The 25,697-nt window shown below is 43.0% G+C and overlaps 1 protein-coding gene across 2 annotated transcripts in view; it reads left to right on the top strand.

The window, feature by feature from the left end:
* SLC39A13 (solute carrier family 39 member 13) overlaps window positions 1-24,174 on the top strand; it is a 55,071-nt gene extending 30,897 nt beyond the window's left edge. For both annotated transcript variants that reach the window (XM_068261476.1, XM_068261475.1), the window contains exons 4-10: window positions 3,904-4,040; window positions 11,278-11,370; window positions 14,853-14,942; window positions 15,821-15,871; window positions 16,204-16,336; window positions 16,442-16,541; window positions 17,697-24,174. In XM_068261476.1, the coding sequence (XP_068117577.1) occupies window positions 3,904-4,040; window positions 11,278-11,370; window positions 14,853-14,942; window positions 15,821-15,871; window positions 16,204-16,336; window positions 16,442-16,541; window positions 17,697-17,772 (680 nt within the window). In that variant the 3' untranslated portion in view covers window positions 17,773-24,174. The remainder of the gene's footprint in view (window positions 1-3,903; window positions 4,041-11,277; window positions 11,371-14,852; window positions 14,943-15,820; window positions 15,872-16,203; window positions 16,337-16,441; window positions 16,542-17,696) is intronic.
* Window positions 24,175-25,697: the final 1,523 nt, after the last annotated feature.

The raw sequence follows: 25,697 nt of genomic DNA, 5'->3' as shown, positions 1-25,697 counted from the left end.
ATAGGTTAGCCTGATATGGGAACCGTTGTAAATGTTTTTAATGTCACGTAATGTGCATATATGAGATTTACACTGATTAGGGCTTATGGATGTCGATATATTATGATTTTAGATGTAAAAGATGAGGTGTATATATATATATATATATATATATATATATATATATATATATATATATATATATATATATTTGTAAGTGCATATTTTTAGTATATGTGTGTACGTATGTAAGTGTTGGATTGACATGTTAATGGTTATTCAATTAATTTCTACATGAAATGAGATGTTTTAGCCTAAGCACCACCTTGTTCTTATTTCTTTTTTGAAGCATTTTATTTGACCTGAAGAAGCGACTTGCGGTCGCGAAACGCGTTGTCCAGTCCTTTGTGCTATAAATAAATTAAATTTACTTGATCTGTGTGTACGAGCCTTCATAACAGGTAAGACGCACTACGCTTATCTGTAATTAATAGATATTATATATAATTAGATGTAAGGGCGCCTCCCATAGTGTTTGTTACAAATTAGTACCCCACTACGTGGGGCTATACTTACTATAAGTTCATTATAGTAGTATCCTTTTCCGGGAGCGGCGACCGACAAGGCCGAGTGGAGACGGTACTTCCCCACATGTTCTGATGGTGGTTGCTTAAATAGCAACCCAGAATTGTGAGTACCGTATTTTTCGCCGTATAAGACGCTCCGGCATATAAGACGCACCCAGATTTAGAGGGCAAAAATCAGGAAAAAAAGAAAAAACTAAACCTAGGTGTGTCTATGATGCAGGGGTGTCTTAAGGACTTTTTACCTCCCCCTTTCCAGTTACATTACATACTATTACACCACATATGGGGACAGTGTAATGTGCTGTGTCCCATTGTGCCTGCTGTGTCCCCCTGTGCTGTGTCTCCCTGTGCCTGCTGTGTCCCCCTGTTCTGCCTGCTGTGTCCCCCTGTGCCTGCTGTGTCCCCCTGTTCTGCCTGCCGTGTCCCCCTGTGCCTGCTGTGTCCCCCTGTTCTGCCTGCCGTGTCCCCCTGTTCTGCCTGCAGCCCCCTGTGCCAGTGTCCCCCGTCCCCCTGTTGTGGCAGTGTCCCCCTGTTGTGGCAGTGTCCCCCTGTTGTGCCAGTGTCCCCCTGTGGCAGTGTCCCCTATTGTGCCAGTGTCCCCCTGTTGTGCCAGTGTCCCCCTGTTGTGCCAGTGTCCCCCTGTTGTGCCAGTGTCCCCCTGTTGTAGCAGTGTCCCCTGTGCCTGTGGCCCCGTTGTCCGTGTGTCCTTCAGTGCCGGTGTCCCCCTGTGCAGGTAGTGTGAGTACACATACATTACCTGCTCCTGCCGCCGCGCTCCTGGCTCCCCGATCCTCTTCCATCTACCGCTGCCCGCTGCTGCCCCCGCCGAACATCGCTGGCCGGTCTTAGCCGCATGGATACGCTATCAGCACACCACGTGCCGGGGTCACGCATGCCGCCGAACAACGCTGGCCGGTCCTAATTATCCGCGCAGGGATACGCTATCAGCGTGCGCCGGGTCACACATGCGTATGCGTGACCCCGGCGCACGTGGTGTGCTGATAGTGTATCCCTGCGCGGCTAATTAGGACCGGCCAGCGTTCGGCGACATGCGTGACCCCGGCACGTGGTGTGCTGATAGCGTATCCCCGCGGCTAATTAAGACCGGCCAGCGATGTTCGGCGGGGGCAGCAGCGGGCAGCGGTAGATGGAAGAAGAGGATCGGGGAGCCAGGATTGGAGCCAGGAGCGCGGCGGCAGGAGCAGGTAATGTATATAGTGCTTCCCTGCGCACCTCTGCATCCCGAAATCCGTACCTTCACCGCATAAGACGCACCCACTTTTCCCCCAACATTTTGGGGAAGAAAAAGTGCGTCTTATACGGCGAAAAATACGGTATATTTCTTCTGCGATAGATCATTTTACACAACGATAATACACGATATTGGGCTCCCGGTGTCCCTGTGTCCCTCTACTAGTCTTACACAAAGCCATTGTCCACCATAGAACCAACAGGAATGCAGACATCTTATCTGGGCCTGAACAGAGCAGTAGCGAGAGGCACGTTGGTAAATGATCAAAGCACACTTAGCAGCAATTATTACTGTAGTAGGAATTGGCTGATGTAGGGCCCCTAATAGGCATTGTGATCCAGAGAGCCCAATCACTGTGACCCTCTATTCATAAGCTCCTGGTTCAGAGCTTTCATTTCACTGCAGTGTTCGTATTCCAGATTGAAGGAACAGGAGGAGAGATACTGCCTGGAAATTCTGAATTTCTTGACTAGCACTCAAAAATAACACCTCCCGTATTTCAGTTATTACAGGGTCACTATAAAGGACCGTTAAACTATGCAGCATGTGCTCATACAGACTTCTACACAGCGTGCTATACTAGTTGTATTCATCCTAGATAGGCTTGTTTATACATGTCTGTGTTGGACACGTACAGGCTGGAAGAAGCACATATGCACGGCAGGTGAAGATGAGCGGACGTGCAGAACATGATTATCAGCTGATTTATGGACATAACTTAAACCCAAGGACATTCGAGTAGCTTACAGTACAGCATTCATTACATTAAAGAAGGCAGCCATCAGAACTCATTTTTGAAGTGCCAATTTCTTGGCTGTAATGCTGTAAAAAATATATTTATTTTTTTTGGGGGGGGGGGGGGTGTCCAAAGTTAAACCTAGTACCGAGTTAGACCGAACAGCCCATTACTGTTGCCAGGCAGTAGTAGGCGGGTTAGTGTTAGGTGCAGCAGCAGTAGGAGGGTTAGTGTTAGGTGCAGCGGCAGTAGGAGGGTTAGTGTTAGGTGCAGCGGCAGTAGGAGGGTTAATGTTAGGTGTGGCGGCAGTAGGAGGGTTAGTGTTACGTGTAGAGGCAGTAGGAGGGTTAGTGTTACGTGTAGCAGCAGTAGGAGGGTTAATGTTAGGTGTGGCGGCAGTAGGAGGGTTAATGTTAGGTGTGGCGGCAGTAGGAGGGTTAATGTTAGGTGTAGAGGCAATAGGAGGGTTAGTGTTAGGTGTAGAGGCAGTAGGAGGGTTAGTGTTAGGTGTAGTACAGATAAATCCAGATTTACTTATCTACCATGTAAAAAGCTAATTCAACGCTCACAGAAAGAACGCTAAAATCATTTAATACACACAAAGGGTAAAGTATAAAGAATGTCAAGATGTATCACAAGAAGACTATAGCTGCAAAATATATTTGACCATCTAAAAAATTCAGCAGTAAGGTGCTTAAAGGGTACTTGAAGTGATTTTGTTTTTAAATGTTAGATACCTACCTCAGTACTGGGAAGCATCTGGATGATCCAGGGGCTTCCTAAATCCTCATACAGCCCACCACTCCAGCTTAGAATACTTTTGTTTGACTCGAGGGAATCAAATGAGGCTCTTCTAGCCATATTTGCAGCCATGGTCAAGCACATCTCGACTGGTCAAAGCCCTTGTGCTTGAAGGGTAGTGTAGCTTTCTTCTACTTGCACATGGCAAAAAGATGAAAAAAATAAAAAAGGGAGTTCAGGTGCACTTAAAAAAGGGAGTCTCGCAGGATTAATGCAAGAGGTTACATTTTATTAACAAGGACTCCTACTCTGTGCAGCTAATACCACATGCAGCAGGGACGTTCTGGTCAGTCCACACTTCACAAGAGTTGTTAACACCTTGCATTGAATTTCAGTTGCAGCTTATGGTGGTTTTTGGAAATGTGTAGTTGGTCGCTTACTGAAAACAGAAAAATATTTAATAACCTTAACTTGCAATAAGACTTGTATGACAGTGGTGTTTAGTTATAGTTTTTTCTTTGGAGTAGTCACACAAAACTGAAAGGTCAGTACAGCCCCAGTACATGAGCTGTATGTATGAGTGATGATCACTGTATGTGTTCCTGCAGGGAAGGCACAGTCTCGCCAGCAGCAGAGGCTCCTCGGATTGTGGGTCATTATTGGCTTCCTCACCTTCCTTCTACTGGAAAAAATCTTCTCCAATGAGAGCAATGAAGAGACGGAAAACAGCAGCAAATCCCCTCCAGTGAGTGTTTCATGAATTGCTACATGTTTACAAGAGGACATTCTGGGAGAGTAGCGTTGAGTGAAGTTGAGACCTGAGTGTTGGGTTGCTTTGTGTCTTCATTTTTCCTCCAGTTAAAGATATATTCCAGGAATGCCGAATTTAGTTTGATTTGGACACACAAATAACACCAGCTCCCCCTCATACCCCCTGTGCCTGGAGCCAGCCCTGCATCTCAGGCTTCAAACACCTTGTGCCACAGAGCATGATAGGACTAGCGTGACAGACCTTGCCTGGTAGTTAGAGGTCACATAACTACCTGAAATATAAAGCTAAGTACATATGCCGGATTAAACTCAGCCGGGGCGGCTGATAAAGACCGCCTCAGGCAAGAATCTAGTGTGTATGGGAGCCCTCCTGGCGTCAAGCATATTGGATCTTTAGGGGCAGATCACACAGCATTGAACTGGCAATAAATGATGGTCGTCACTCAAACGTTGTCAATTCAAATGAATGAACAGCACTTCGGTAATGCATTGGTAACGCAAACACTGCATTTGATCCTTCCATCTTATTTCATGCAGCATCCAAGATCGGGTAACCACGGTGCTTCCGTGTTCCATGCGGTGGTCAAAATATGACGCATCCGCGAAACGATGAGATATGATGCCAAATGCTTCTCTGCTTGTTTGTAGAGAAGCATTTAGCACTGGCTTAACATGACATACCTGAGTGCCTGTCTCTAGAGATGGCCCGAATGGTTCGCCTGGCGGGTAGTTCGCGCGGATATTAGCTACCCGCTTCCGCGACGGGTAGCAGATACATGGTGTGTTCGATCCGCCTCCTATACCTTGTCATTGGACTAAACTTTGACCCTCTACATCACAGTCAGCAGACACATGGCAGCCAATCAGGCTGCTCTCACCCACGGACCCCCGCCTCCTCCCCCTATAAAAACACTGCAGCGTCAGCCATGTTCTCACTCTGCTGATCTTGCTATAGTGAGAGGAAGGGAGAGACATTGCTGGTGAGATAGAGAAAGCATTAGTTAGGCTTGTTAGCTTGCTCCTCGCTCAATCTTGTTGCTGAAAGCACCCCACTAAAAGCTCTTTTGAGAGCTAATATTCTTCTGATCTGTTTTTTTTTTGTGTGTGTGTGACACAGACTGGCATAGATACAGCCCTGTCGCAGCTGGGCCTTGCTGTACTGTGCTAGGCCCACACTCTGTATTACCATTGCATATCTTTTCACTGCATTGGTAATTTAACTTACTAAAGCATAGCGGTCTTTGTGGGTGACACTGCATACATAGAGCCCACAGACAGTTGCCAGGCCAGCTTGGATTTGAAGTCCCACCACTGGCAGTACACTATTATACCAGTGCATACCTCTCCACTGTACCTGTGTGACAGCACACTATTATACCAGTGCATACCTTTCCTCTGTACCTGTGTGACAGCACACTCTATTATACCAGTGCACAGCTTTCCACTATCTGTGATTGAACGTACTATACCATAGCTCCCTTTGTGGGTGACTCTGCATACAGCCCACAGAGAGAGAGGGACAGTTAGCTAGACTGTTCTTTATTGCTGAAACCACCCCAAAACAAAAACCCTTTTGAGGGCTCATATTCTATTTGTGCGTGCGTGTTTGTGTCAGACACTGCATACAGGGCAGGCCAAAGTCATTGCTGGGCCTTGCAGTTCTACTTGCAGTACTACTATAGTCTTCTATCTATTACAAAACCAACACACTGTCTATCATCATAAGCTGTGCTTAGCTTTCAACTGTATCTGTTCTTGATACAGGCCATAGTCAGTTGATGGCCCTTGTAGTTCTACTATACTCTTCTAACTATTGCAAGCAAGCCAGCACACTATCATAAGCAGTGCTTAGCTTGCAACATTATTTGTGATTGAAAGTACTATATCAGATATCTCTCTATGTGTATTATAATACACAGCCCAGTGACACACACACACACACACACACACACACACACACACACACACACACACACACACACACACAGTGTATTTGACAGTGTGCCTCTTTGATTACACACACATTGTCTACCACTATTGAATATTGTTAGTAGTACTGCATACCCCCAATATGGGAAAAATAACAAGCAGAGGCAGGCCACCCCACAGGTATTTTCGAGGACGTGCTGGCGTGATTTTGTGTGGTCGCGACCGAAGTAGTGTTCGGAAGGCATGTACCCTCAACCCCCAAAATTCTGAGGACGTGGTCGACTGTCCTAAACAGCGCACCACATCTTCTACAGCTTCCGCACAGAACCTCCTTGACACACCGTCCTCCTCCTGCTCTGCTTCTGGTTTCCCACAAAAACTTAACAGTACCACAAGCAACACAGCTGCTCCACTTGATGTGTCAGAGGACTTATTCACACAATGCATTTAATGATACACTTGGGGTCATCCAGCCAACACGCCCTTCAAGGCCTGCTGTTGCCACCACTCGAATGCCAGCATTCCAAAAATCACCAGTGTGGCTTTTTTTTTGTGTGCCTCTGATGCCAGCAATGCCATCTGCAACCTCTGCCAAAAGAAACTAAGTCGTGGGAAGCCCAACACCCGACTAGGGACAACTGCTTTGCAAAAGGCACCCGATCGCAAAACACAAACACCAATAGACACGTTATTAAAAGAAGCACACAAATATAATAACGTTAGATACATTTTTTGATAGATTTGACTAACATGCTATAAGAAAAACAAAAGAAAATAATAGGTTGTAAAGTTAGCCAGTCTGCTTGCTACCATCATAAAGTTCTATAATTAACTTTCCATCCCATCTAGGCCTCTGGTACACGTGAAAATGACGCTACACTGGTCCGTTTACTTGAGCATAACGCACAAACTATTTATTTTTTGTAAATGACATTGTCCCCACACAGCATCTCTGCCTGCAGGCCGCTTGACTGCCTTCTCCGCCATCACTAACAGGGTCCAGAACTGCAGGTAATTCCTGAATTTTTAAGGCCGCTGCTAGCATCGGCCACTACCAAAATTAATAATTTTTCTGGTGTGTGTACATGCCTAATTTTTCTGGCTGCATTGCAGCTGCAACAACAAAACAAAAGGCATGTACATGTCAATCCCCCTTCGTGATCCACCATATGGGCTGTTAAACCGCCATTGCCAGCACTCTCACCAACGTGCGCACAACACGGCCATCGCTACACAAACAGCTGTTTGCGGAGGTGCGTTAAACAGCGAGTTTGGTCTGTCAGTGTGAAGCAGTACACTACTTACACTACCGGAACCATGTATACACACACGCAATGTTTTAACCATTTACCGGCAACCTAGCGTATTAAAACGTCATGCTTTTGCCTGTTAATGGCAACATGACATTTTAATACGTTGCGCGTTTCCGCCGCCGCTCCGCACGTGTGCGCACCGCCGTTTCCGTCGGGTTCCCTTACTGGGTGATTGGGGAAGAGGACCGAGAGGTCCTCTACCCAATCGCACTGCCTGGAGTGAATGGACGCGACCGCGAACAGCGAGCGCGTCCATTCATAAAGCAGGAAACTGTTAAAGTTTAATAAAGAGTAAAAAAAAAAAAAGTGATCACTTCCTATACGGGAGAGTGTTCACTAGCGCCATCTTGTGGCCAAAAAGTATATTACACATACAAAGCACATACATATGCAAGTACATACACACTATTAATAAAATTAATACAATTACACTTACACTTACAACTTCCCCCCCCCCCCCCCCCACAAAAAAAACACTTGTAAAAAAAAAAAAAATCAGCTTAAAATAAATAAATAAATAGTTGCCTTAGGGACTCGGCTTTTTTAATCTACCGGTATATCTTATGGGGGGAAAATAATTTTAATTTATTATATAGGGGCAAAAAAAAAAAAAAAACAGAAAAATAACACCTATATTTCAAAATAATATATTGTCGCCATACATTGTGATAGGGACATAATTTACACGGTTTAATAAACGGGACAACTGGGCAAATAAAATGTGTTTGTTTTATCCACAGGAGAATGTTTAATTTTAAAACTATAATGGCTGAAAACTGAGAAATAATGATTTTTTTTCATTTTTTTCGTTTTTTTCCCCATTAAAACGCATTTAGAATAAAAAAATTCTTAGCAAAATGTACTACCCACAGAAAGCCTAATTGGTGGTGAAAAAAACGAGGTATAGATAATTTTCTTGTGATAAGTAGTAATAAAGTTATTAGGGAATAAAAGGGAGGAGCACTGACAAGTAAAAATTGCTCTGGTCCGTTAGAGTAAAAACCCTTGGGGGTGATCTGGTTAAAGAGAATCTGTACTCTAAAATTTTTACAATAAAAAACATACCATTCTATTCATTATGTTCTTCTGGGCCCCTCTGTGCTGTTTCTGAAACTCTCTGCTGCAATCCTGGCTTGTAATTAACAGTTTTAGGCAGTGTTTACAAACAAACTAACGAGCTTGTGATAGGCTCACATAAGCAGAGTGTGTGAGTCATACAGAGCCTGCAGGGGGCCTGCAGAGGGTGTGTATCGCTTCTATCCAATCACAAGCAGCCCTGCACATTCAAGCCTTAGCCTGACAGAGCTGACAGAAGGAAACAGATTAGATCATATAACAGAGATAATACAGCCACTGTGCAAGTAGGAAAGGCTGCAGTAAGAGAGGCCACATTAGAACAGGCAAAGGAACTTATAGGATAGAAGAACTAAGGCTGAAAATTTTGTTACAGAGTCTCTTTAAAGCACTTTATGCCTCAGGTTTAGGAATGCAATGCCAATTCTGCCCTGTGACAAAATGATCCGGACGCAGAGCAGATTGGTGCTGATCCTTTTCTGCACTACGATGATAAATATGCGAGGGGAATCATTTTCAAAAGTACCAAAGCAGGTCTGTAACTGCGGGATCTCATAATTCTGAACGGTGCTGAGCTGTCGATCTGACACTCCATGATCTCTGTACACCACAATCTTCTCTGGCAGCTCTAAGTAGCAGCGGGTACCTAGTGGAGCTAGTGGAGAGAAATGCCATAAGGTACAGCTTCCATCCATAATCTCCTTGTGGGGTGTAACAATACCTGGAGAAGCAGCTGCGGACAGTCAGGATGCCTCCGCAGCTGCTGCGGTTTCCCTGTCAGGCATGTCTCCCGTCCCTCCGGCGTCTAACACACCGAGGAGGGGATTGTCAGTGGCTCACAGAGTAGCTTTGTCGCGCGCGCATAAACGAGACCTTTATGCGGGAAGGAGGCACGACAGCTGACCGGCCGGTCGGCTGACGTCAGCGGAGACTCTCGGCGTCTCCGATTGGCTGATTAGCGGGGGCGTGGCCGAGTGGTCTCCTCCACTTCTTAAGCAGCATGGAGTCACTTGCAATTTGTCTGCTATTGCGAATGCTACGTGTTAGCACTCAGACCTTAGATAGATCCGGTGTGCTTTGATCCGGGAGGAAACCGGGGATTTCACACAAGACTAGGATTTATTACTGTTATTGATATATATATATATTGTTAATATCCTGTGTATGACTCTGGCTCTCTTCTGACTTTGCTCTGGCCTTACGATTTAGTACTTTAGCCCTTCTGATTCTGTTGCTAAACTCTGCTTGATATAGCTCTATCCTTTGCCTGCCGATTCTGTACTGTACGTGCCTGTCTGTTGCCAAACCGATCTGTCTGACCTCTCTACTTACCAGTGAGCCCTGGTCACTGGTGAGGTTCTTTGCTGTTAGTTCCCACCAGCTCCTCTGGTGAGGTTCTGCATTATACTCACCAGTGAGCCCTTGTCACTAGGTGAAGTTCATCACAGATAGTACCCACCAGCTCCTCTGGTGAGGTCCTGCTAAACTTATCAGTATTACTGTTACACCAAGCACATTACAACTGTTATACCTTTTGTATTTGTTGTCACAGCAGCTTCTGATATACCAGCATTATAGGTGATTTTGCAGATCACCTTATAATCAGGTATATTTCTGCATTATTGGTGATACTGCAGATCACCTAATAATCAGAATTCTGCCTTTTGCTGACACAAATCGTTACATGGGGTAGCTGAAAGGCTACTACTAAGTAGTGGAACTAGTGGAGAGAGATGCCATAAGGTACAGCTTCCACCCATCCATCCATAATATCCTGATGTGGAAGCTCAAAGGCTACTAGGTAGCAGCGGGTCAGATTGAATTTGTTGGCCCCACATAAAGCGTGTCACTGAACGGGAACAGTGCATGATTTACCTTGTAGTACCTCTGGACGGCCATCACTACACAAACATTGCCGCCGAGAGGACTGACATTATGTCCTGGAAGTGTCAACTATTGACAACCCTTTGCGGCGGTGCGTTAAACAGCAAGTTTGGTCTGTCAGTGTGAAGCAGTACACTACACTACCTGATCCATGTATACACGCAAGAAGTTTTAAAACACTTTAGGCCTTCAATTTAGGAATGCAATACGATTTCTACCCTCTAGGGATTATAACCCTGCTCTGCATCAAATCTGTAATTTTCCCGGGGACGTTTGGCGTGTGTCCCACTCCGCCATGCCCCCCTCCAGGTATTAGACCCCTTGAAACATCTTTTCCATCACTTTTGTGGCCAGAAATAGTGTTTGTAGTTTTTAAAGTTGGCCTGCCCATTGAAGTCTATTGCGGTTCCCTGAGTTTGGCGGTTCGTGGACTTTTGCGGAATTTTGCGTCCGCAGACCCAAAATCTGAGGTTCAAGCCATCTCTACCTGTCTCAACCGTCCCAAAAGTACATCCAACCGTAGAGTGCCTTGTTCTACTGTTCTTCTCCGTTGCACTTCGCTCCTTCCCTCTCCATAGTAACAGACACCTCAAACCTCTAGGCTTGCGATGCATTTGTACATAATTTGGCCCAAACGGTCTCTCCAGGGATCTAATCCTGATCTTTCTCAGCAAAGCGCTCAGACAGGGTACTGTAATCCTCGGGGGTTATCCCATTAGGGCATTTCTATGTTTTCAGAATTGCAAACGCGGTGCAGCATTTTTGGAACACTTGTGCTTGGGTGCAAGTATAGGAACAGTAAATGGGTTGCAAAACGTCAGAGACATGTATAGAAATATGTATAATATAGCCCAGCCCTTAGAAAAAGCAACTGTTCTTTCCATAAACCCTTATTTCAGGTTATAGCAGCGGACTCTAGGCTCACTTTAATAGTAATGTCTTTTAGTAATATGACTATGTAGGTCTGTCTGTTTTTACATCAGTGAGGAATAAATTAAAGTTCTCTTTCAGAAACTGTCTTCAGGCGGTGTCATGAATGGAAAGCAAGGTGCAGGAAAGAAGGAAGCAGCCAAAGCACAGAGTCCTGTAGGTGGCAGTATTAAGGTGAGTGACTGCTATAGGCTTGTTTACTGACACATTGGGCATGATTCTCAAAGCTTTTTCCCTTGATCTATGTTACTTTTTTAAGCTTTCGAAAAGCAAAAATATAATTGAGGTGAGAAAAGTAATATTGAAATTAAGTTAATCAGGAACTTATTGTCTTGTTACTTAAAGAGACACTGAAGCGAAAAAAAAATGATGATATGATTTGTATGTGTAGCACAGCTAAGAAATAAAACATTAAGATCAGATACATCAGTCTAATTGTTTCCAGTACAGGAAGAGTTGAGAAACTCCAGTTGTTATCTCTATGCAAACAAGCCATTAATCTCTCCGACTAAGTTAGTCGTGGAGAGGGCTGCTATCTGACTTTTATTATCTCAACTGTTCCTGGACTATTTACTTTTCCTCTGCTAGAGGAGAGGTCATTACTTCACAGACTGCTCTGAAAGACTCATTTTGAATGCTGAGTGTTGTGTAATCTGCACATATTATAGAATGATGCAATGTTAGAAAAAACACTATATACCTGAAAATAAAAGTATGAGAATATTTTCTTTGCTGCTAATCTTCTAGTAATTATTCATAGTACACAACCAATTCACTAGATCATATTTTTTTTCACTTCAGTGTCTCTTTAAAGGGACTCCGAGCAGTGCCTGTGGGTATGCCCTTAAGCATACCCACAACTAATTAATTATATCCTCACACCTACCAGCATGATGTTTGTAATTATATTCCCCTGGGTTCCTTGTATTTCATTGCATTGTGCTGAATGGAGCTGCCGACACTGGGGAAAGTGTTGTCCTGTGTAATACAATGCTGAATTTGAACCTGCATTACTTTCACTTGTTTGAATTTGTTTGAAATTGTTCAAATATATTTTCTTGCTCTAATAAAAACTTTAATTGAAAAAAAAAAATACAATGCTGAATAAAGAATCCAAGATATCGGCCGCGATTTCGATCGTGAAAATAGCAAAAACTAAAACGCGTAGGGGGCGGTTTATATAGCATTGGAAAGAGGAGAAAGAGAGCTTCAAAATGGTTTGCATCTCTCCATAGTTACTGCACTGCTCGGAGTCCCTTTACGTGTCCCTCAGAGAAGCTCATGATCTAATCCCTGCCATAGTCATGTCTATGTATGTATTGTGTAGTGAATGTTTCATAGTCTAAGGCCAATTTGGTATGTTTTAGGAATGTGGGAAGAAACCAGAGTCCCTGGAGAAAACCCACGCAGAGATATCATACAAAACACCATGCAGATAGTGCCCTGGCTGTGATTTGAACCGTGGACACTCAGTGCTGCTAGGCGAGTGTGCTATCCACTACGTCATGATCATATATAACAGTAGATAATGGCCAACTATGAAAAATGACATTAAATGTAGCTACAGAAAATATTTGGTTTTAAAGGCCCAAATAATGTTTCCATGGTATAAATAACTTGTACTACAATATATACAGGAAAGTGGACAGCTATGCGCATTAAAACAAATACATTATGTGAGTACTACACATCATATAAAACAATATTGTATGGCGCTTTTTTTCCTATTGGCTTTAAAGTGCTTGAGAGCTGCACCCACTAAGGGGATACTCAGACAGGCCACCCAGCAATATTAGGAGCCTTGCCCAAGGACTCCTTATTGAATAGTTACAGCAAAGATTTAAACCTTGGTCTCCTATGTCAAAGGCGGTGCCCTTAACCAGTACACTTTTTTTACATTTCAGGGCCCACAATGGCTGCTTCCACAAAGGCAGAAAATTGCAATAGGAAGTCCATGACAATGGGCTTGATTCACAAAGCGGTGCAAACTGTTTAGCACGGGTGTGCTAAACAGTTAGCACGTGAAGTGCCGTTCGTGGACTTCTGCGCGCGCAAAGTGCCGCAATTCACGGGATCGCGGACTTTTGCGCACACAATTTGCCGCAAATTGCGCGCGCAAAAGTCCGCGAACGGCACTTCACGTGCTAACTGTTTAGCACACCCATGCTAAACAGTTTGCACCGCTTTGTGAATCAGGCCCTATATGGATTACAAACCGTATCAAACGGTGTACCAAATGCCAAGAAAGGTTAGGGTAAACAGGCAAATCAAAAGTTAGGGAGGAGAAATCAAGAGCCCAATATAGTGTAGTATGTACTGTACTGTTAAAGGGACTCCGAGCAGTGCAGAAACTATGGAAAGATGCATATAATTTTAAAGCTCTCTTTCTCCTCTTTCCAATGATATATAAACCGCCGCCCTACGCCTTTTAGTTTTCTCTATTTTCGTGATTGAAATTGCCGCGGCCGCGATTTCATTCGCAAAAATAGAGAAAACTAAAAGGCGTAGGGCGGCGGTTTGGGTGTCGGCAGAAAGAGGAGAAAGAGAGCTTTAAAATGATATCCATTTTTCCATAGTTACTTGTATTACACATGACGACACTTTCCCCAGTGTCAGCAGCTCCATTCAGCAGAATGGAGCTGCTGACTTTAGGAAAAAGTCGCCCTGTGTAATACAATGTATAGGGGAAGCACTCAGAGAACAGGCATCAACATAGGATAAAATACACTAAAGAACAATTAACAAGCGATGGACTTGCCTCCAGGTAGTCAGACTCGATAAGTCAAGTATTCAAAAACTTAAAAAAATTTTTTAAAAAAACTCCAATTATGATGCGTTTTGTGGGAAACCTTCAGCCAAAATTTGGTATCTGGGAGGTACATAAACAGTATACTCAGAACTAATACTAGTAGTCTTTCACAATGAAAATATGATTGAATATCTACACTTCATAAAATAAAACTCTAAATGTTCCACAAATATTTACAGAGATTTACAGAGACTGTTAGTATTAGTTCGGAGTATACTGTTTTTGTGCAGTACCTCCCAAATAGGCTTATCAGCCTACGTCTGTTTCAGTGTGAACTGTCAAGAAAATAGTAGTGGAAGGGCATAAAAAACTATATATGTAAGCATGCTACTGATCAGAGTAAGCCCAGGTGGCCATGTGGATGGTTAAACTTGCTATGCATTTATTAAAATTAATATTTCACTGCATTGTTAATGCTACTAGTATAAGTGCACACAATCCCTTGCAAATCAGGACATGGGCAGAAAGAGAACGCTGGTAAGTAAGCGTCAGTCAGTCTCTGTCATTCAGAACTTCTGGAATCAAATCCTTGACTGGGGCAAGAGAGGACCAAAGATGGCCATTAATAACCAAAACTTCTGTCATGTAAATTTCCAATGACCTTGGAAGGAATAGGAGTTCAGCCAATGGAATCTGCCAGCTGGTTAATTCCCTGACTAGAGGCACTGATTGGCTAAATTTAATTTCCTCTCTGGTTATTTGCTAATTAGTGCAGAGATTCAGTATTCGGCCAGCTGACTGGCTGTAAGAAGGCAACAAACAATACATAAATCTTGTATGCTTAAACCATCTAGAAACTCAATTTTCTGCAATTCTCTATAAAAAAAAAAACTCTTGCTCATTACAGGTTAGTGGTTATCTCAATCTACTGGCCAACACCATCGATAACTTCACCCATGGCATGGCAGTTGCGGGCAGCTTTCTGGTCAGCAAAAAGGTAAATATTGCATACTCTGCTCACTTCAATTTCTTGAAGGACAAAATATAAAAGGATTACTAGAACTGAAATAAGATAATATACAGAAATTACCTGGTTTGGGATAATTTAGTTTTGTTTTACAGTGTACCTAAAGTGGAATTTAAATTTGTTTAATTAAACATGGCCCCGGGACCTTGATGAGAAATTGCCTTAGATTTAATGCCAAGTATTACCGTCTTGCTGAAAATACATGGAAAAGATCCTCATCTGACCTGACCAACAAGCAGGAAGTTCAACTTTACCCTGGAAGCCAATTGCCTCCCTTCAATGGCCATCCAGTGACAGTATAAACTCAACTATAAGTTTTGAAATTTACAGTCTGACTTACTAAATAAAAGTATGGGGGTAGACTGGTACTCAAGTCAGGCCTAAATTTCTGACTCCTAAAGCAGAGGTGGGAGGAGCTCCCTCTCTTAACCTGTGCAGGGCGAGCATCAGTGGCCAGCATGCTTTATAAACCCCTTTCCCACGTCACCTTTTGCTTGAAAAAGCACTACTTTGTATAGCTTACTTTTGATATGAGAAGGATTTAAAAGCATCCATTACATGTGAGACTGACATTTTTACCAGCCAATGGCTGCAACACTAAGCATGCACTGAGTAATGTTTGTAGTATTAGTGACATTCTCATTTGCACTAATTTATCCAGTGGCAAGTGACACTTTCTTGTTAAGGAAAGGGCATAGGGAAAGATACAGTCCCAATGATGAGAGCATGATGTAAGGAGAAATCTCTCCCAACACAGACAAACTTGACAATTATTTGCTTTTTCTCCCTGTCCTATGGAAACCTACTGTACAGTTTACATTTGGAATATGATTTGTTTTATTTTACAGGTTGGAATTCTAACAACTGTGGCCATTTTGTTACATGAGATTCCCCATGAGGTCAGTTCTACTTCTGCCAGTATATTAAAAGGAACTGGAGGTAAGAGTGATATGGAGGCTGCCATTTTCTTTTCAACAATACTGGTTGTCTGGCAGACCTGCAAACCTGAAAGTACACAGCTGATCTTATATTTTTGTCAGAAACACCTGATCAGCTGGTCTATGGCTGAAAGTATTAGAGGCAGTGGATCAGGACAGCCAACCAATGTGCATTGTTTAAAATGAAATAAATATTAGCATCCATGTCTCTCATCTCAGGTTCCTATTAAATATGAACTCTTGTGAATCTTTATCTCATCCCATGACTTCCTCACTCTGTGTTATGTTTGTAGGTGGGCGATTTTGCCATCCTCCTTCGTGCTGGATTTGACCGCTGGAGCGCTGCCAAGATGCAGCTGATGACAGCGATGGGGGGCATCCTGGGAGCGGGGTTTGCTGTCTGTGCTCAGTCACCCAAAGGTGCAGGTAAGCATGCTTCAGATTGTTGTTGGTTTGCAACAGGAATGAATATATTTTAGCTATGGTTCACACCATTGTACACACCTAACTTTATTCTCCTTTCACTTGTAGGGGAAGCTACGGCTTGGATTTTACCATTCACTTCAGGGGGGTTCCTCTACATTGCATTGGTTACTGTATTACCAGATCTCTTAACAGAGAAAAATGTACGGTAAGTGTGCTCAGCTGAACAGCCTCTAAGAACATTTAAGGGGAAGGTATGGAAGCTCCACATCATACATTTATTGAAAGTGGACATACCCTTTAAGTTTTTAACTGCCCTACCCCAGTGGGAATCTACAAATATCTGCTCTTAGGTAGCTATAGGCAGTCCACAACTTACAAATACCCGACTGACAAATGACCATTGCTGATAGGAACGACACTAGAATGAAAAATGTTATTCTGTGGGAACAAGTATTAAACAAAAAAAAAGGCCTTGTAGTTTTTGAAAAAGTCAATAAAAAAAATCTAATAAATGTTATTTAACCTGGTAAAATGACATTTTGCTGCGCTACACTGAGTGCGCAGAGAGACCGGTGACGGGGAAGGCAGGAGGACACTGGAGGCACAGGGAGACAGATGGCACAGTGTTTCGACTTTTGGACAGACCTAGTTTAAGAATGAACCTACAGTCCCTATGTCATTCTTCAACTGGGGACTACCTGCATGTAGTTGTAGCCCACGGAAGGGGACCGTAACAATCCAAAACTAAACCTGATCACTAGTTGTTGAAAGGCGCTCTATTCCTGGCTTTGAACACTTGATTTGGCCTGAGCAAGTAAGCGGAAACCCACGAAACGCGTTGGAACTATTAAAGTTTATTAATTTACATATGAATGTCTCCATTGAGGTAAGCTACCTCAAACCTTATTTTATAGATGTTAGTTCATTTTATTATCCTTTGGGCGCCTTTTACTGCTGTTTGTGCATTTAATACCCCTCCCCCCCCCCCCCACCTCCCCTCGTAGACCCAGTCTACAGTCTTTTTCCTTGAAAGGTGTGACCAGGACACCCGAGTGGGGTCAGGCTTATTGATCTCCACCTGCCTGCAGTGGATGGTTGCTCCATTGCAACCTCCCTTTGTGAGTATTCTCCGTATACTATTTCTTCTATTGAGTGTGATATACTTCACATTTGGGCTCCCTTTGTCTGTTTTTTTTTCCGCTTAGGATGAAAGCCCCCCCTTTTATCTAGTGGCTGTAAAGTTTCTGAAATCATTGCAATGTATATAGTTTATCTAGAAATAAAATTATGGCGTCTTGGATTTATGACTTCCCATTTTATAGCGGTATAAAAAATAGTGGTTTCTTTTTTTGTCTTTTAGGAGCTCCCTGTTCCAAGTGGTGCTAATTGGTTGTGGCGTTGTCGTGATGGTATTCCTCTCTTTAACAGTGGAATGATTGGAGCCCAGAACTGACTGAAGGGAATGTAGCAGCACTGCTGTATGTTAGCAGAGGATATCTCCATCACAGAAGAATGTTGGGTGGGTGCATCATCTGCCGGACCTCCCGCATTGTACACTCTATAGACTATCAAAGTAGCACTACCCACATGGGCATCTTCCATCAGTGTTTGCTTCACTTTTCAGGTTTTTTTGTTTTTGTTTTTTTGCGTTTTCTTTGAGGGGGGGGGGGGATATTTACTACTCATCCTTCTCCTGCAAGTGTTTGATGCCTGGTGTGTATGCATTACACTCCAGTTCCAACAGCATTCAGTCCATTCCTTTAAATTTAATGTCTGTGTAATATGAGAAGATGTAACATTGGCCTTGCATGCCATTCTTACCAGCAATCTGAAAAAGGCTGATGTTACCGGGTGCATAGAAGAAACAAATAGTGGTAGCATCAGTCACCTCACCTCTCAGCATGTTGAGAGACCGTTTTAGCTTTAGAATGATTTTGTCATAAGCTCTAGTGGTGAGTACACTGCAGGTGTGTCCAGAACAGTTAGTTCTTGGATATGTTATCATGAATGAACAGATCAGTGCATGCTTGTCCATCTTCAGGGATCATCCACCAAAATAAAGATGTTACAGTTTGGGGGAGTTGTGAGGATCCTAAAATCCTTGGGGCATCACTGATGGGTGGTCCTGGCAGTGTTGTGTAGCACAACTTCTGTGTATTCTGCCATACCTCTCCAGTACTGATCCTTCTGTTCTGAGGCAAGCAGGGAGTATGTGCACACATTAGAAAAGCAAATGATCAGTCAAAGCTGTTATCGGCTGTTTTGGCTGACTTATCTAATGTGTGTATGTACTTTTAGTGGCTGACTCAGAATGAGTTGACTAATCAGATGGCTCCATTAGCTGCATGCCTGGATTCGGCGTGGCTTCCAGAAATGTTTTGAAGCCCTTGGATAATTAACATTTTTGTAAATAAATAATGCATAGACCCCTATGTATTAATTTCATATACATTTCTGTATGTGGAGTGGAGCCACAGTAAAAGCACTTTTAACTACCTACTTTCTTGTGCGTCTAGAGTACCTTCATCAATCTCAGGTCTACACTGCAAAAGGGCCTTGACCTTACTTTAGTTCCCACCCCCACAAATAAGGAGGGCATCTTCACTGCCATGGAGCTAAATTTCCATTAGTTTGTAAACAGGAAGAGGCAGAACAGATATGAAAAATAGGAAATTCAAGACTTTTATTTAGTGTTTGCCTGAGATTGAGGGCTACCTTTTACAAATATGGAAGGATCTAGAGTATAACAAGGTATTATCACCTACGCAGCCAGTGTCAGTTTATAAATGCAGTGAGCCCCTTCAAACTCAGTGTATCATTTCTGCTTTTAAGTATTGTTGTTTGTTTATACCAATGGTATGCCTTGGTGTACATACATTTGTGTTGCACAGAAAGTTGGCCCTTGGGCCTATGCACAACGATGAACAAATAGACCAGACTGTTCTGGGTCAACCAGAAAAAAAGCGGCTGTTGCTTTTATCACTTTCACTTTTTTTGGTTGATTTTTATATAGCTTCCAGGTTACAGCTTGATCGCACAACCCAGAAACTAACTTTGTTACTGTTACAGTTTCATTGGCAGAACCACTGCTACTTTTTTTTTAATGGTTTATTTATTTCTGAAGCAATAATAATGGAGAAACATGTATAATTTATGGTGCCCGGTTTAGACTAGGCAAATAATGATTTGTATATTCACTTTGAAGAGGACCTGTCCCTTTCTGGAGTAAGTTAGATATGAAATAGAATTCTCTGTTAAATGTTGGGTACATGCTGCAGAACCAATTGCTGAAATGTGAAGATCAGAATTGGGTAATACGCCTCTGTTAAGCTAATTTGGCTATGCAGAAAACAGCTGATTTTACTGAACATCCTGCCAAACACATACAATACCAAGCAGGTATTAGTTGATTATAGAAACATCTTCGGTATATTACCAAACTATTTCTGTGGGAAAAAAAATACCAAACGCAGCATTTTACCAACATAATTTTTTTTCCACGAACAGCCTTAGTGAATTGAAGCCTTTATGTTGCTTCATTGTGTTTTGCCAACAAGGACTAAACCAAACCCTTTTCACAGTTGTAACACTGCCCATTACTGATCCTGCCATTTTTCATAGAACACCTATCAATCTGTATCTTAGGGGATCACAGTATAGAGGGCATAGTAAATGAAGGATCATTATCAAGGTTCATACACATCTTAATATCTCAGCATGCAGTGCACATACCAGTGGAGGCTGTGTTGAGCTCAGGGGAGCTTAAAATGTGTCAGTGACAATCCACTATACAGTAGTAAGTTTGGAGAGCTAAGGTGGGTAAATTATTAAGAAACCAAATTGTTTTTTTTTTTTTATAAAAACAAAAAAAGGGAAGGTTTTCTGCTTTATAGCTAAATCAGAATTAAAAATCAGAAATGTTCCAGAAGATGATGAGTCCTCTTTGTTTATAAAACCTGAGGAAAGAGAACTGCAGGTTCACAAATCACATTCCTGCTTGCAAATGTACATTAGAAAACAAAAGCAAGCATGTGATTAGGTTCTTACGGCAAACCTCCACTTCCTGTTCCTCCAGTTATCATGCATGGTATTCTGACACTACAAGCCACATTCTAGGGATTCCCTAATCAAGACAGAAACTGAGATCAGTTCTTGATGCCCCGAATAATCAGTCAGTAGTTTGCACTGGGAGAATCTGATTGGTTTGTTCATGCATCAAGAGCCAGCCTTCCTTAAAAGGGAATGTATAGGGTTTTGTTTAAGAATATTTTATTGTACTTTATTTATTGAACTAAAAAAAAAGTTTTTTTTAATTCACAACAAATGAAATATTAGTTTTAACGTTGGTTTAGCTGGTTGTGCTTTGTAAGCAGAAAATAGTGTTAATGTACTGCTGTAGTAAGCAATTCTTTAACAATACAGAAGCCAATTTAACCCTCTGGGCGATACAATTATATCGCCCAGGAGGTGGCGCAGCACTATTTTTAAAATTTTTTATTTTTTAAATCATGTAGCAAGCCCAGGGCTCGCTACATGATAGCCGCAGCGCAGCGGCATCCCCCCACCCACTCCGATCGCCTTCGGCGATCAGAGCAAGCAGGAAATCCCGTTCAGAACGGGATTTCCTGCTAGGCTTCCCATGGCGACGGGGCGGGATGACGTCACCGACGTCGTGACGTCGGAGGGAGTCCAGATCCACCCCTCAGCGCTGCCTGGCACTGATTGGCCAGGCTGCGCAAGGGGTCGGGGAGGGGGGGAACTGCACGGCACGGCGAGCGGCGGCGGATCGGCGGCGATCGGAAGTTACACGCAGCTAGCAAAGTGCTAGCTGCGTGTAACAAAAAAAAAATTATGCAAATCGGCCCACCAGGGCCTGAGAAATCCTCCTGCGCGATATACCCCGAGCTCAGCTCGGGATTATCGCTCAGGAGGTTAAATGTGTTCTTTAATTCTCATATCACAACATACAGCAGTAAAACAAGAACCTTCTTCTACTGGTAGTTAAGATAGAGACTGAAGGTTTGTTCTTAACCTGAATCTGTCCATAATCAAAAAACACACTTGATTATCGTGATTTAAAAAAAAATACTTTCAAAAGTAAACACTATTTTGTGCTTCACTTAATAAATCAACATAACAGGTGGAAACGAAACATCACTATACATTCCCTTTACAATACAGTTAATCTTGAGTTAAAATTGTGTTCTCATAATTTTAGACAACTGTTGCATTTACTGATGGGACGTAAGACAGTAGCAGTGAATCTTCGCTGCCCAATAACTCAGACAGGAGTTCACTTTTCTAGTTAAGCCGTTATTGTGTACTACTTAAATATAAGCAGTTAGTCTGTAAGGTTTTTCTTTTGTTTGTGTCGGTGGTACATTTCCATCCACATGCTTATTTTTCAGTACTCTTTCATTTTTTGTGTTTCAACTTAAATTCCCAACTAACCTTTTTTCCATTCCTGCATAAGGAGAGGACTGTGAGCTGCAGAAGTATGAGTACTGCAGGTGTGACTGCTCACGAGAGGTCCATGTTTCATAAAAGTTACAGATAAAGCGTGTGGAGGTTAAAAGGTGAGGTTAAAAGGTCATGCCCACATTCTTCAGTGGTCTCGGAAAATAAAAAAATAAAAAACACCCAAAAGTTCCGTCTACTCCATTTGGATCCGTTGCAGGCTGACAAGAGTAAATGGATCTGATTTATACAATAGGATCTGTTCACCATCACTCTTCTGATTCCGCTGTGGTGGTCTTATGCTGGGCAAACACGGACCGATGCACCCTTATCAATCGAGCCGCTGATGGCTGATGGCTCGATTGATAAGTTCCGACAGGTCCGATGACCCGCCGGATCGATGCCCTGCTCGATCCCCAAGCGGGAATCGATCCGGCCGGCTGCGGGGACACGGCGGGAGTTGATCCGGCGGCTAATCGAGCCGCCAGGTCGACTCGTGTATGCCCAGCATTATATGTGGTGGGTGTACCAAAGGATACATCTTATCTTTAGCCTTTGGTAGCCAGGACCGCTGGAGAAGGCGCTGGAAATAGAAGTAATTCTGGGGTTGAAAACTGTTCGGTTGCTGTTGTAATTGCAATAGGATTACAGCGCAACTGTGTTGAAAAGTCACATCACAAGTTAGAATTGTAAAATGACGCATGCAGAAAGTAATTTTTTTTAGAAGTATGAACATTTTAAAAATTTGAAATCCAAGCGAGTGATTTGCACAATGCTACTCAGGGTGCCTTAGCATTGTGTTACCTACGCAGCACATTTCTGCCAGTTTTATTGGAGGTTCATTTTTACCAAGGATATAAGATTTGTCTTTAGTTTTTAAGTGAAACCCAAACTGAACTAGATGCACTGGCTGAAGGTACGGAAATCTGCTGGAGTCAAAGGATAACTAAATTTAAAATCTGAAGTGCAGTTATTCATTTTATCAGTGAGTACTCTTGCATTGTAGAGGCGCTTCCTATTGTGGAATGATCAGATATCAGCATTGAGGCATTAAAGCTTCATATAGGCGTTGAATGGTTTTCTGCTGAGCTTCTGCCAATAATCTAGCATGTGTACAGCGGCTCCCAAACCCCCTTAATGTGTTGACAAGTGATCCAATAGCACCTAGTTCCCAAACCCTGTCCTCAAGGCCCACCAACAGTAAGTTTTGCAGAAAACCACAAGCATGCACAGGTGAGGTAATTAGTGTGTTAGCAGAGTTGATTAACTACCACTGTGGATTTCGACAAAACATGCACTGTTGGTGGGCCTTGAGGACAGGGTTGGGGAACACTGCACTAGCGGATTGTCTCAGCCAAGTATAGGCCAAGGGCATTGTTCTCCTTTTCACCCTGCCTGCTCTGTTGTGCACCATTGGTCCTCCACCATCATCCAACCAGTATAGCAATGGATTATGAAATATCTTGTGAGGTATCGGGTCCCTATCCATGGTGGGTTAAAAGTCCCAGTATGTGTGTACTAGGAGATAGTTCGACTTATGTCATTGTCCTGTAGCTCGATTTATGTCATTGTCCTGTAAACAGACACGATCAGCCACCTTGCAGCATGCATTGCACTGCTCACATTCAAAGCATTGCAGACTCTTGTATCAGTTTACCAAACTGCATTGAGACCAGGAGTCACCATGGTCATTTCTAAACATCGGCACTTCCCGGTAAGAGATTATATAACTGCACTTTAGCTCATAAGTCAAGTTATCCCTTAAGAGATCAGCATGATGTATTGAAATTTTATTGTTAAAAATATAAATGGCAGCCTTTATGTATTTCAGTTCAGAGCACCCTTTAAGCCCCATCTACACGATACGATTCTTTGTGCGATTTGATTATGATTCTATTTACGACCCGATTAAATCCGACATGTCCGATCGAGATTCAATTCGATTTGCCATTGTTTTTCAATGGCGAATCGAATCCCAAAAGGACATGTCAGATTCAATCGGATCGTACATAGAATCATAATCGAATCGCACAAAGAATCGTATCGTGTAGATTGGGCTTTAAGGAGAATCGGTAACACATGAAGCAATTGAGTCTTTTTACTCTATTATAAATGTGCAGATATGTTCTTATGGGGTTGAAGTTCAAGCCAGTTTCTTCCACAGGTTTTGTACAACATCCCCTCCTAGTGGCAGACACCCTGTAGTACCCTCCTTATATATTATATATATATGTGTCTGTATATATATGTATAGAGAGATGGTTTGTTTGTTTTTTACAAAAGTTGGCATAGATCTTATTTTGCATACTTCTTTATGAACACTATGTTAAGAGAGAGAGCTATTATATTCTTTATCTTTTGCATGAATTCTTTAATAAAAACAAACTTTATATTTATTCGAAATAAAGAACTTGTCTCTAGTTTATTGTACAACAGCCACGGGGGGGGGGGGGTGTTTGTGTGTGTGTGTGTGTGTGTTTCCACGGCCACTATTCAGTAGAGCACAGGGGCTGCAGGCTGGTGGGATATGGGACCACTCTTCAGTAGAGCACAGGGGCTGCAGGCTGGTGGGATATGGGACCACTCTTCAGTAAAGCACAGCGGCTGCAGGATGTAGCAGAAAGCAAGACTTTCTGTATGAACCAAGTAAATAATAGATAAATATTTAGTATGGTAAACCAAGCTACCATACAGTATCTCACAAAAAGTGAGTACACCTCTCACATTTTTGCAAATATTTTATGTCAATCCATTTCCAGTACGGCTTTAACGTTTTTGGGCATGGAGTTCAGAAGTGCTACACAGGTCGCTACTGGAATCATCTTCCACTCCTCCATGTTGACATCACGGAGCTGGTGAATGTTAAGAGACCTTGCGCTCCTCCACCCTCCATTTGATGATGCTCCAAAGATGCTTAATAGGGTGTAGGTCTGGAAAAATGTCAAAAATATTTGAGCCAAAGTCCCACTTTCCACTGGATGTCTCTAACCTCTCTGTTGCTGCCTTTAGTCCTATAAACAAATGCATGTACCGTATGTGGAGGCACAAAGCAAGAGGCGGGTCTCCATCAGTGGACAGTTTCATAGTAGTCAGTTTTAATCTCTTTAACCACTTCCCTACCATGGGTTTTTTTCCCCCTTCAAAACCAGAGCAATTTTCACATCACTCTCCTCCCATTAATTCACCAATAACTTTATTGCTACTGAAATGATCTGTATATTTTTTGCTGGACAAACAAGGCTTTCTTTGGGCAGTTCTTTTTGCTAAGAATTATTTTATTTTACATGCGTTTTGCAGGGAAAAAGAAGAAAATAACTGAAATTAAAAAATCACCATTTCTAAGCTTTCAGCCATTGTAGTTTAAAAATAAAATGTTCAAATTTCTTATTTAACTACTTAAAGACCGCCTCACCCCAATGGGAATGACCGCGGCAGCAGCCCCAGGACCACCTAACGGCAATTGACGTCAAATCCTGGGGCTGCAGCTTCACAGGGAACGGCCGAGCGCATGCGCGATCGTTCCCTGCCCGTTCACGGAGATTAGCCTGCTAGCCGCCGATCGCGGCTAGCAGGCTGTTTGTAAATGAAAGGGGAAAGAAATCCCCTATGTTTACATCCGTACAGTGCTGCGGTCTCCGGCAGCGCAGTACAAGATCGGCGATCCCCGGCCTCTGATTGGCCGAGGAGCGCCATTCTCTCATAGGCTAATGCATATGAGAGGCGGAACAGGACGGATCGCCGTCCTGTTCCATAAAGATTACGGAGGGGAGGAGGGAAGGGAGGAGGGAAGGGGAAGGGAGGAGGAGGGAAGGGGGAGGGAGGAGGGAAGGGGGAGGGAGGAGGGAGAGAGAGCCTCACAGAGGCTGGGGAAAAAAAATAAACTGCTGCAGCGATCGGACCCCTC

The sequence above is a fragment of the Hyperolius riggenbachi genome, chromosome 11 (assembly GCF_040937935.1).
Source record: "Hyperolius riggenbachi isolate aHypRig1 chromosome 11, aHypRig1.pri, whole genome shotgun sequence".
Taxonomy (NCBI): domain Eukaryota; kingdom Metazoa; phylum Chordata; class Amphibia; order Anura; family Hyperoliidae; genus Hyperolius; species Hyperolius riggenbachi.
This window is presented reverse-complemented; position numbering and strand designations above follow the sequence as displayed.